Raw genomic sequence first — 13,179 nt, forward strand, 5'->3', positions numbered from 1 at the left:
AAAATCTCCGTAGAATATCTAGGTGGCAGGCGACAAAGAATCAACTAGCCACCTCCACAAGTGTGAGGACTCAACCACATCATTAGGGGCATAGATATTGACAATGTCGAAAGAATGATTTTGAAATGACATCAAAATCCAAACAACTCTCTGTACGGGGTCAGAACCATGGGAAATAACAAAAGGGAAGAGCCAAGGGGAGAGGAGAGTGACTACACCACCTCAACCAGCTTCATGCTGAAAAGCAAAACTAACACCATTCGACCATATCACACGGCAAGCTGAGTTGAGAAGAAACCCAAAGACTTTGACTTATTACAAGCACTGAACATCAATATTGCCAACTTTACGCTTAGTATCACGAACAAAATATTTTCTAGGGAGGTCTGTTAGCCCCTGCACATTCTAGGAGAGAAAATTCATTATAAACTAGCTTGCATATTCTCCTTGTCCTCAAGCGAGGAAAAGTTGTTATGCAAGAAAGCAGAGGATTCAAACTAGGGGTCACCCAAAGTGATGGCTCTTTGTTTATCCCTAGAGATAGCAACTACATTCCGACCTTCAGGGTTGCGAGAGTGACAGAGAGACAAAGATGAAATCATAGAAGTTGCTTGAGGTGCAAGAACCCAAGCAGCTTAGACCTTCGACTGTTCTGTCCCCTACGACGCAGGGTTTGAAATAAGTGACGACACACAATGGGAACCTCTGGTGCTGTGGGCAAAAGAGGGGCTGTACTGGAGCTAGGATGACTAGGTTCTTGAGAAACAAGGCTTGGCTTAGCAACACCCTTGCCTTTCTTGACAACTGTTGTCCACTCATCTTTTTTAGCAGTCGGAGTCGGCTTGGGTTCCTGCACTAAAGAGCAATTGCACTCAAGAAGAGGACAATCCTTTATCTTATGGCTAACAGATTGACAATGAAAGCAAGTATTCAAGAGATTTAGGTAAAACACCTTCTGGGTAAAGGTGGTAGCACCAATCTAAATTTCTATGAATTCTTTAAGGTCCCTAGAGAGGTTGACCTCAACACAGATTCTCCGTTGAGGGCGGCATTAAAAAAATTGTCCAGTTCCACACAAATCACTTTACCCACAGTTTGAGAAATTTCTGGGAGAAAAGACCAGCAAGGGATGGGCAGCCTAGGGAACTCTACCCAAACTGGAACCCTAAGTTTGCGGTCATTGAAGACGCAAAAGTCTTGAGACCATCTCTAAAAAACAAGCAGAGACGAGCGAACTGTCCACGACCCATGGTTGAAAATGCTCTCAGCTTGGGAGGGGTTACCAAAAGAAATAAAAAAAAGCCCTTAGTGAGGTTCTGAATCCCTTCAAGGTGAATCTCTTGGGGGGACCGGGCCTTAGATACCCATTCATGCAGAGTGCTTTCAAATGGAGTGTGACCCACAAAATACCCAATAAGGGTTTAGGTTTCTAGCCATTGACAAGCAGATTCAAAAGTATAAATATTCAAAACCAGGTCGGGAGAGGAATTAATTATCTTGTGAAATACCTTGGGCACGAATTTGTGGTGGCGTTTGCTTGGCAGGGCCATTTTCGCATGTAGCAACAACTCCAACACCTACAACAGCGACTGGGCTAGAGAGGACCGAGGCCATTATATCCTAAAGTAAATTCTTGCACTAAATGCGGAATGATAGACAATAAGGCAGAAAGGGCTAGATGCAAACCATACAAACTCTAGTAGAACTCATCCCGTTTCTTGACATTTCTTTAGAAAGATCTATTTAAAATATTATTAAAACTATGATTTTATGGTAATGGTCAATTTACGATAGAATATTAAGCTGTTCTCGGTTATACAAATAATAAATATACTCTCTGTATTTTTGATAAAAAACAATCTTCTTGACCAATGTAATTTGTCCGATGAACTTTTTTATATCGTTAACTAGAAACATGGCGTGAACTTTCAGCTCATAAACTCCAAGAACACTCGTTTTTTACGTTCGAAACACTCTCGCTGGTTTGTCAATCCCAACGTCTCAGCGTCGCAACGGCAATCTAATTCTCATTTAGGCGGAACTATCTTATTGAGCGAATTAAAATTTGTGCTGATTTTCCAATCGTTATTGTTCCACATTCCCATTGGGTAATTCTGTGAGGGTTTTCAATAATTTTCTCAACTGGAGTTGCAGCTGTAAAATGGGCACTGTCTAATTCTACCCGAAATTTATGTTATGATAATCCAGTTCTTTTCTTGTTATATCCTGTATTTATGAATTTCATGGCATAATTAAGAGCAAATCAATTTATTTTGTCACCCCAGTCAATCATGATATGACAAGATGGCGAAACAAACAAATTGGTGGAATGAATTAGATTGTAATGCTACAACTAGTGGTTATTTGAAGTCGGACATCGAAACTGGCTCCGCTGGAGGGATGGGAGTAACGAGCTATGAAAGTGAACCTGAACAAGCAATATGTGGGAAATGCACAGGGCCTGATGACAATTTCCTGGCAAATTCAGCAAACAGCTCAGTACCAAAAGAGCATGACATGTTAGTTGGACAGCCAGCATCCATTTCAGGAGAAGAAGACAATGCCTTTTTTAGGGTTCGCCCTTATGATTCAACTGGGCAACTGCAAATAAATGCTATAGGGTATACAGTTGTGAGAGGGCATGAGTTTAATGAAGCAGGTGGGCAATTGATGGGCGTGGCAAGGCGGGGTAATTTTGCAGAGCTTGCTAGTGAGCCTGAGATAGGAGAAGATTTAGATGGAGAAGGGAAAGAAAAAGATGAAAGGGATCATGCTGGAAAGAAGAAAAGGGCAGAGCTGTGGCAGGATGCTGAAATGGATGCTCTTGTCCGTGCGTATGGTCATATCCATTTAAAATTGATGTCTGCTGGAAACAAAGGGAGACATATTTATAAGACTGCTAATGAGAAGTGGATGGAAGTCAGGAACTTGTTGCTTACGGTAGGAGTAGATCGGCAGCCAAAAGAAATAGAGCGAAAATGGTCCAATTTGCTCACCGCATTCAAGCAGATTGTTGATTGGAACAAGCAGCCAGGACAACAAAGTTACTGGGAACTGGATGAAGGATTTAAGAAGGAAAAAACCAAGGCTAAAGAATTACCTGCAAGCTTCCGCATGCAAATGTTCGAATCCATGGCAGAGTTTTTGGGTGACACAGGTTGCAAAAAAAACAGGCAAAGCAGTCTTTCCAGCTCTCAGGCCCATCTTTCATTGATGGGAACATCTAACAATTCTGATTGTTGTGGCGGTGCAGCAACTTCTGGTAATTTTTCTTACTCTGAAGAAATCATTGTTTTAGGCACATTTCCGTGCTTCTCCGGTTTGCTCTCTTTACTTCCTTGTGTTATCATATAAAATTGTGTTGAATCTCTCTCTCTCTATATATGAAAAAATTGTTGTCCTAAGATTGAAAAAATAGAAGTATTTAGAAGCTGAACTATTTGTTATTTCCTGTGAATTGTTTTCTTAAAAATAAGAAAGCAAATTTATAAAAGAGACCGCAATAACAGTTATAAACTGTTATACAAAGTGCCAGAACGAAAAACTAATAGCAAACCTAAAATAAACCTAATTGAATATTTAGTACTTAGGAACCTTGAAGATAAATTATTAACATCCCCCCTTAATCTGAATGGGTTAAACCAAGCATTCCTCTAAACTTTTCAAACTTTTCTCTACCCAATGCCTTAGTAAAAATATATGCTGGCTGATGTGATATGGGATAATATTTTAGGTGTATACTGCCATCTTTTACACGATGCTGAATCAAATGAAACTTCATGTTAATGTGTTTGGCGTGATCAATAAATACTGGATTTTTAGCCATTTTGATAGCAGATTGATTGTCAATGAAGAGTGGAGTTGATGAAAACTGTGGTGTATGCAAGCCTTCAAGAATCCTTCTAAGCCATAAAATTTCACGAGTTGCTTCAGAGGCTGCCATATATTCAGCTTCAGAAGAAGAGACAGCTGAGACTGATTGTTTTTTAGATTTCCAAGAGGTTGCAGTAGACTCAGGATGTTTAAAAAACCCAGTTGTAGATTTGTCATCTGTTGAATCATCTGCATAATCTGAATCAGAATAACCAATCCAAGAAAACTCTTTTGTCCTAGAGTATTTCAGCCCATAGTGATCTGTACCTTGTAGATACTGAAGAATTCTTTTAGCAGCTAACCAATGAGTTTGTCTAGGTTGCTGCATAAACCTTGAAAGAACTCCGTTGCATAGATCAAACTGTCAACAAGTTTCCTATATATAGTTGCATCAACCAATGCTAAGGAGTCGTCTAATATGAGTTTGATATTTTGCTTCATGGGAGTACTAAGTGGCTTGCAATCAACCATGCTAAACTTCTGCAAAAGATCACCAATATATTTTGCCAGGTAATAAAAATAGATTAAGGTTTTGAATCATCTTAATACCTAAATAGTAATGAAGATGACCTAAATCAGTCACATCAAAACCTTGCTTCAATTGTTCTTTCACATCTTGAATATTATTCTCATCACTGCCGGTGATAGATAGATCATCCACGTAAACAACAAGATATAATAATGTTATTAATCTTTCTAACAAAAAGTGTTGCATCATCAAATTCAAAATGCTTGAAATTCAACTTCAAGAGATGCTCAGTAAGTTTTTTATACCATACCCGGGGAGCTTGTTTCAAACCATATAAAGATTTGACAAGCTTGCATACCTGATGTTCTTTCCCATTAACTGCATACCTTTCAAGTTGAGTCATATAGACTATTTCTTTAAGACCACCATTGAAGAATGGAGTTTTGATGTCCATTTGGTGAATTGTCCACCCATTTTGGTTGCAAGGCTCAACAAAGCACAAATGGTGGTCCATTTTTCTGTAGGTGCAAACGCTTCATCAAAGTCTGTTCCCTCTTTTTGAGCATATCCTTTAGCAACAAGTCAAGCTTTGTGTTTTTCAAGTGTACCATCTGCTTTATATTTATTTTTAAAAATCCACTTGCAGCCAATAGGCTTACAACCAAGTGGTGGATCAATCCACTCCCATGTGTCATTTATAAAAAGTGCATCATACTCATCCTGCATAGCTTGCCTCCAAACAGCAATATTTTTAGCTTCATTATAGGAAGTTGGTTCATGGTCACTTATGTGATTGAGCTCATCAACAAGCTCTAGGTAATCTACAACATTGGATTGAGCCTGTAGCCTTGCCTTGTGAGAACTTCTTGTACCTGTTTTACGTATTTCATCAGGTCTTAAATCTTTCAAATTTTGTTGGGACTTGTTTTGCCCACTTATGAGAAGATTTTGGCTGCACAAAAGATGTTTCAGTAGTGGCCAATGGTTCTGAAATCTCATGCTCATCATTTGAGGAAGTTTCTTCTTGCTTATTCATAGATGGATCAGCTTCAGTTTGAGGTATAGATTTCACATGTGGATTCATTAAACGTGAGGCTAAATAAGTTGGGTTCCCCTCAGAATGTATAAGTTCACAGAGTTTTTCTATCCAAGGAGAAGATTTTGAATGTTTATCAAGTTGTTGTAATTGACATCAAATATTTTCAGCACCTTTAGAAGTTTCACAAAATACAACATCACATGTAATGATGAATTTTTTATTAGCTTCATCATAGAACCTATATGCTTTAGAGTATTTAGAATATCCAAGAAAAATACATTATAAAACTGTGATGATGCAACTTACTTATTCTGTCCTTAGGAATTAAAGCACAGCAAGTGGACCCAAAAATTCTAAGATGTTGAATAGAAAGAGGATAACCAAACCAGACATATGAAATTGCCTAGTGAAGTGCTGATGATGGAGATCTATTACGAAGATAAACTGCAGTTCTTGTTGCTTCAGCCCCAAAATGAAACTTGATTCCTTTAAAATATAACATTTCTCTAACCATATTCATGATGGTTCTATTCATTCATTCAACAACTCCATTTTGTTGAGTATGAGTACTTGGTACAGTTAGGTGATATCGAATCCCATAAGTAAATTCCCTTACATTGTTTGTTCGAAGAGTACCAATTTGAGATTGAGCTTGATTTTCAATCACAACACAAAATCTTTAAAAGTTTCAAAAGCTTCTGATTTTTGCTGCAAGAAATAAATCCAAGTGATACGACTATAATCATCAATGAACAACATAAAATACTAAGATCCTGTAGGCAATTTGGCTAAGGAAGACATTAGATGTTGTCATTTATGGCAACATATCTTCAGTACGAAGATGGCAAACTTTGTTGATTAAGCTATGACATTCATACTTAGAAAATTGTCTAAGTTTCATACAAATTATCTAACAACATAGATAGAGTTTTGGCTGGCGAACTTCACAGAAGTTATATTGGCACGTGCACACTTAAAGGAAGATAGTACGAACTACTATGATGACGTATGCCAGAGCACAAGTCAGTATTGAGTGTACGGACAAAGTTATGAGCAGATTACTAGTTACGAAAGTATAAAGGCAAAACATAGCCTAACAGAGAAATGGGTATTTTGGGTTAAGAAATTATTTTGTTTAAGAAATAATTATTTGACTAATTGGGGAAAACATCCTAGATGTTAACCCTAAGTCGGCGACTTATAATAATGTATTTTGTAAAGTACGTAAAACGCATGAAGGCCGACTTGGAAACAATATTGTAATTGAAAAGGTATAAAAGAAAGTTTGGAAATGCGAAGTTGATGTGATGAACAAGTGATGTATATGTGAAATGCAATATGCAAATTCTGATGTATGATTAGAGGTATGCAAACGGAGACAAAGTTTTGCACAGAGCAGCAAAAGGCAAATATTAGATAGTGAAGATATCAACAGCAGTGTGAAAGAGGTTTCTGTATCTTTCTTTTTATATTAAGGAACTTCATTGTATATTGCATGTTTGGGCAATGGGCTCATCTTGAATATATTTTGTATTTCTATATAACAACTCCTAATAGGGTTGAGGCTTCTAACAAGGCTTAAGTCCTCTAACAAGGACCGAGACATTATACGGATGTAATAGACTCCTAAGTGGGACAATATCTTTAACTAGATACTTTTGATTAGTGGATAATTTTGTGGGTACCATCCCTACTGGGGTTTTCCCTTGGCCAGGGTTTCCCTAGTTAACAAAATATGATGTTATGAGTCTCTTATTGCTTGGTTGTGTTTACTGTTTTGCATAATTAGTTTACTTTCATATGCAAGTTATAAAGTAATTAATAATATCCAATTTTGGGCTAACGTTTGTTGAATATTGATTCCCCCCCCCCTCTTAGTATTTTAAACAGATCCTCCCACCAAAGTTTCTGGTAAAGGCCCACATAAATAAGAATGGATAAGCTGCAATCTTCTTTGTGCTCTCCAAGTGGACCAAGGGAAAGAATTTCTATGTTGCTTGACAAGAAAACATGTTTCATATTTCTCAATTAATTTAGGCAAAACAGACAAGCCATCAACACCATTCTTTTTCATAATATGATTCTTATCATAGCAAATATGCCCAAATCTTGCATGCCATAACATAGTAGCAGATAGACTACCTTCCTTGATAAGATATGCAAATTGTTTAGCAAAAGTGCCATTTAATTTTAATAACCTTCCATCCTTACATCCAGTCAATACAATATGATTGTTATATTGCTTTTCTACAACAACTTGGCCATCTTTTAATAGGATAGGGTACCCTTGTTGTCGAATCAATACTAGAGACAATAAATTGCATTGTAATTGAGGAATAAATAAAACATCATGAAGCACAAAATCTGGAAGATTAGGCAACTTAAATCTAATAGTTGCTTTTCCAACAGGTTTGAGACTTGATTTATCTTTTTAGTAAATTGAACCACAATCACTTTTATTAAACTCTTCAAAGTAATCACTCCGGAATGTCATATGTTGTGTGGCTCCAATATCTAAAATCCAAATATCATACCATGAGGAATTAGATGCACGTTCTGAAATAGAAAGCACATTGAGCTGCTCCTGAAATTTTGTCATCTGAAGGTTTATCATCATTATAATCTTTTGTTTATCATTTTGCTAAATAGAGTTTTCTTTAAAACTTTCTATCTTATCCCAAAAGCATTTGCATTCATGTGCTTCATGACTACCTTTTCTACCACATCTTTTACAATATAAAAATTGCCGATCATTTTGATTGTCATTTTTCTTCCATTGACCTCAATGTTTCCCTCATCTTTATAACCACCTTTTGAAGAGATTTTATTTACAGGTTTCTCTTGATGAGCAAGGCTCATATTTTCATTTGTATATATTTTCCTTCCAAATGCTTTCTCACGCTCAGCTAACTTTCAATCGATAGATCAAAAGTAATGGTTTTCAATTGGTTGCTTGAAGAGACTCTAGACATGTGGAATGTGTTGGAAGAAGTGCTTTAATAAAAGCTGTGAGATATATATCCACCTTCTAACCAGTGGCATCAATATCTTGTTTTATGGCTCTAATTCAGAAGCTAGACTCATAACGTCACCATTTTCCAATTTAAGATTAAATAATTTTAATTGCAATTGAATAAACTCTAATTATGAATGAGAATCAAACAATTTTTTTAGATTATGAAGGGCATCCCAAGCAAGTGTGCATCCTTGTATATGTCGATACATGTCTCCATTAACATAAGCCCTTATCAAAGCTAAAGCTTTTGAATTTTTATATAGCCACATTTCTTTTTCTTTAGCATCAGTTGGTTATGCAGGCTGAGTATTTCCATCACATATTTTGGACCATAAATCATTAAAGATGAGTGTATTTTGTACTTTTCTATGCCATTCTATCCAATTATCTTTTCCAGATCATGTTTCCCCATTGTGAATCCAAAAAAAAAATACAATTTGCACAGATTGCAAATTTAAATAACTGCTGAAATTTTCTTGTCAAAAATTGGCAAAGAAATCAAGTTGTAGAAATCTTTATAAAAGGAAAATTGATTTCACCTGAATCAGTTTTTTTCGCTCTTGTAAAATTGCTCCAGTCTTCAGATGCTTCACACATAGATTAATTCCAATGCCCTGATACCACTGTTGGCCCAAGATTGAAAACATAGAAGTATTCACAAACTGGAAATTATTTGCTATTTCCTGTGAATTGTTTTCTCAAGAATAACAAAGCAAATATATAAAAGAGATGACAATAATAGTTGTAAACTGTTATACAAAACTTTTCAAATTGTAGAACTGTAATATAGGCCTAATGGTATGGCCACATCACATTTACATGTAGTCATGAGAAGATGTGGGTTTGCAATTATAGGGGTCTTATCCCTGTACCAAACTCCCCAGGTTGCTATGTTTACAACCACATATCTATGAACGTGATTTGGAAGAATTAGTTGTCATTCAATTCTGCACCCAATACCAATCTCTTGCAACCAATGGTTTTATAGTTAATCTGGAAAACAAGTGACGAGAGACCTCATGCATTGTTAGAACAATTTAAGAAACAATATACTGGCCCAGTGGTCAAGAGGTTAGTTGGACCCAAAAAGGGAAGTGCCTTTTCAGTTTTGGTTTTGAATTTCTTGCATATTTAAAATAATCTAAACACTATTTTCAGAGACATTCAGTGTCTCATATAATGACTTGGAAATTATAGTCTGATTGCTAAGATGATAAGATTTGATACTTACAAGTTTGAAACACATGTAAAAGGGAATCATTGTGCTAGTAGTTTCTTGGGATGGCTCTTTTCCTAAGTTTCCTATGTCATGCACTGTCACCCTTTTAAAGAGGTAGCCTATGCATTAGGAAGTCAATTGACTTCTGTATGTTCTTTGCTGATTATTTTCATTTGTGCCTCACCAAACATGCCTTTATTTCATACAGACATCATCTTTGGTTGGTGCCACAAGCTTGAATTTGAGATTTTCGTTTGATGTATACCTAAGAAAACATATATGTAGTAACCAAGGAAGTGGTTAGTTTCATTGCTTTACTTGTGTATGAAAGTCATATATCAACACAATAAAAACATTAAATCAAATAAGGCTTACCTAGGGGCAGCTATTAAAGGGAAAGCTAGATTGTTAGCGGCTTAGTTGAAGACGAGTTCCCATCATCTTATATGTAGGGTAAACTTTAAGAAACCCCCCTCCAGAAAAATATATAAATTAATTGGCGAATCTTTCATTATTTTGAAAAACTAAAGTATTTTTATCGGTGAATCTCTCAATTATTTAATTTTAAGTATTTATTACATTGGCGATTATTATGGAACCATAATTTTTGAGTAGAACATATTAGTGAATCTCAATAATAATAGGAAGTTTGCTAATCGTTATGGAATATTACAAATCAAAATTGAACATGTTTTATCTCATGGAAATTATGAGGATAATTACATTATATTTTAAATCAGTAGTGAAAACTAAATATTGGTAATATATCCCTAAAGTAACTAATAATTATGATAATTATTGGTGAATTAATTTTAATTTCTTTGATAATATATAATATTCTGGTGAGTCAAATCTAATCATGTATCGAATATTGTGGCAAATCTTTGAGTTTAATTTTTTTAATAAAATAAATTATTTAGCGATTTTAAATAGTTTAGAACTAAACTTAATAAAAATATGGCGATTTAGGTTGCATTAAATCTTAAAATATTAGCCAAATTACTAGCAAAAAATTTCTAAAATTCGCAAAATTACGAATATTTACAACTAAAAAACACCCTACTTATATGCGAGACAGGTAGGTGGAAAAGGCTCGAAGAGGAGTGGGAAGAAAGGATTTGCAAGTTTCGTGAGACTGGTGTGGTTGAGATTGAATGACACTTTGTTAGAGAGTGCTAAGCTTATGAAGACATTAGGGCTCCATACAGAACTAGTTCGAGGGTGGACAACATGCACAACTTGTTTGGAGAGGATAAGATCAATGAAACCACTAGTTTGATCGTCAGGTTATATTGCAGGAAGTTAGACTTGGAGAAGAATTCGGAGTTAGTTTAAGGTTATGATCCCACAGTCCCTTAGATTGTTTGGTCTCATGGATGCCACCAAAATTCTTCATTCTTCATTCATTCAATGAAAGCAACAGAAACGACACCACCATAACCCTCGGGAATATGTTACTTTTAGGAAACCGTCATCATTGATTTAAATGGTAAGTCAACAGACATGAAAGGTACTCATGAGGGATTGGTGGAGATTTAGTCATCAGAAGAGGATAAGATGTCAATTTCAATGCACAAGGCTAGGTCAAAAATTGCACATTGACTCTATTTATAAATACTTCACCTTGAAGAATTATTACAATAGTTGACTATTGCTGCTTTCCCCTTTATTTATGGTCCACATCTCTTTTGTTTCCTTTCTATTTTAGTTATTTCTTAGCCATATCCTAGATTCGCAATGCTTGTCAGTCATCAGTTGATCTCCATTTCCATTTTTACAGTATCTTCTCATGGAGGATTTACATTTATATGAAGACATGTAGAGCAATAAATTAAGCATTTAACCATTGTTTTTAAGAAACATGAGTATGAGGTTCCTTAGATAACTAGGGCTTCAGACAAGACAAAAGAGCGTTAGTAACAACATTGGTATGCATACAAAATTTTTAAAAACATTTTTAAGCAAGAAAAGGGATTTTCATGATCTAGGCCGACCTAGAGAAAAAATCAATTGCGACATACTTGATTTTTCCAAGTACGAGAGACTTGGTCTTTAGCAACGAGTCTTTGGTGACTTGGGCCCTAGGGTTATCTATCATGTCTCATTCATTTACAACAATTTTCTTCTGTAGGAGCAAAGAAAAGAGTAGGATAATTGAAGAATAGTTTGAAATCCTTTCTTGACACTTAAGGTAGAGCATAGTCAACATATTGTGATCAAACTGTTGGTTGAGTCAATCATCCAATTTGAGATTTAAAATAATGCTCAAAAGAATGGTGCCACCTTTGCAAAGCCTGGCTTATGTTATGGAAAAGCTATTTTTAAAAGCATGATTGACCTTTATGGGTGGGTTTTCTATACTGATTGTTACAGATTTTTGATGGGGTTTCAGGAGTGTAACGCAAGGACTTGCACCCTTCTCCCAAACCTTGAAGTACTTGTCCCTGAGATTTCTAGGATGGGTACTTGAATTTCTATTTGAGTTTTGATTCTTGAATGTTACTATTGGGTATGTAATATGTTACTATGTTGAATGTTCAATGGTTCTAGTTCATGTTGCAATTTTTCTATGTTAAATTATTTTGATTTGATATGTTCTTCTAATTCAGTACTATAATGAGTATGATGTTATGCACCAAATTAATATTAATAACAGAGGTTTTGTGGGACACTTACCTCGATATTTCTAAGTTAAGTTGATGAGTTAGAGCATCTGCTATGTATGCTTATGTTTCAATGTTTGTCTGGTTATACCAGACAAGGATAGTAAAATTAATCTACTAAGGAAGTTCAAGTTGAGAAATTAGATTATTGTGTTTTAGGTATGAGAGTTTCTCAAATTACCAATAAAGAAGATCTGTGTTTAACCTTGCATAATGTTTATCCACTATCCTTTGGAGTAGCTATGTATACTTCTAGGTTATATTATGATAATAGATAGTTTCTATTATCTCTGTTTGGTTTCTAATGGTTATCTATTGTAATCTTCTATAAATATTAGAATGTTTCTAATATTTAGTTTTCTGTTTCTAGAATAGAATGTTTCTAATCTTTACAATTGTTTCCCAAGGCAACATCGTTCAACCTCTTGTATAAATTGACCTCTCGGTCTTTGTTAATATCAAGCAAATATTTTTCAATTACTTTGTAATATGGCATTAGAGCTAATACTCTAAACTTCTTTGAAAATAATTATAATGTCTTGGTTGAAATTATTTGCCTTTTATTTTCGAAATTATTTACATGCATATTTGCTTCCAACTCTCTCTATAATTCGACTAGGATTTTTGTTCTAAGAGATTTGAATCCACCAACTTTTGGTTCAGTTCTGCAACCTATTTCTGTCCAGCTCCATCTATTTTTTATGCACATTTTGCCATTTTTTGTGGTTTTTTGCAGTAGGGTCGCTTTTGTTCAAAATTGTAATTTTTAAGTTCGGATTATCTTTTTAATTGTAGATTCTTTGTGAGTTTTTTGACAGCTTAATTGGGTTGGCATCAGATTTTTTTGATGCCTCGATTTTTGTGCCTCAATTTTTGACCCGACTAATCCAGAAATCGACA

General features: G+C 35.3%; 1 protein-coding gene across 7 annotated transcripts in view; it reads left to right on the forward strand.

The window, feature by feature from the left end:
* The first annotated feature begins 1,853 nt into the window (after window positions 1-1,853).
* Window positions 1,854-13,179, forward strand: part of LOC149533587 (uncharacterized) — a 189,469-nt gene continuing 178,143 nt past the window's right edge. For 3 of the 7 annotated variants that reach the window (XR_016356673.1, XR_016356674.1, XM_089803070.1), the window contains exon 1: window positions 1,859-3,262. Coding sequence is in view for 3 of the 7 variants with exons in the window: in XM_089803070.1 (XP_089659196.1) it covers window positions 2,305-3,262 (958 nt within the window). In the remaining 4 variants the exon portion in view is untranslated. Of the gene's footprint in view, window positions 3,263-13,179 lie in introns of all 7 variants that reach the window. The other 4 variants (XM_089803068.1, XM_089803069.1, XR_016356672.1 and 1 more) reach the window with 3 other exon arrangements.

This window comes from Cupressus sempervirens, chromosome 10, assembly GCF_028749045.1.
Source record: "Cupressus sempervirens isolate cs-2001-9-10 chromosome 10, ASM2874904v1, whole genome shotgun sequence".
Taxonomy (NCBI): Eukaryota; Viridiplantae; Streptophyta; class Pinopsida; order Cupressales; family Cupressaceae; genus Cupressus; species Cupressus sempervirens.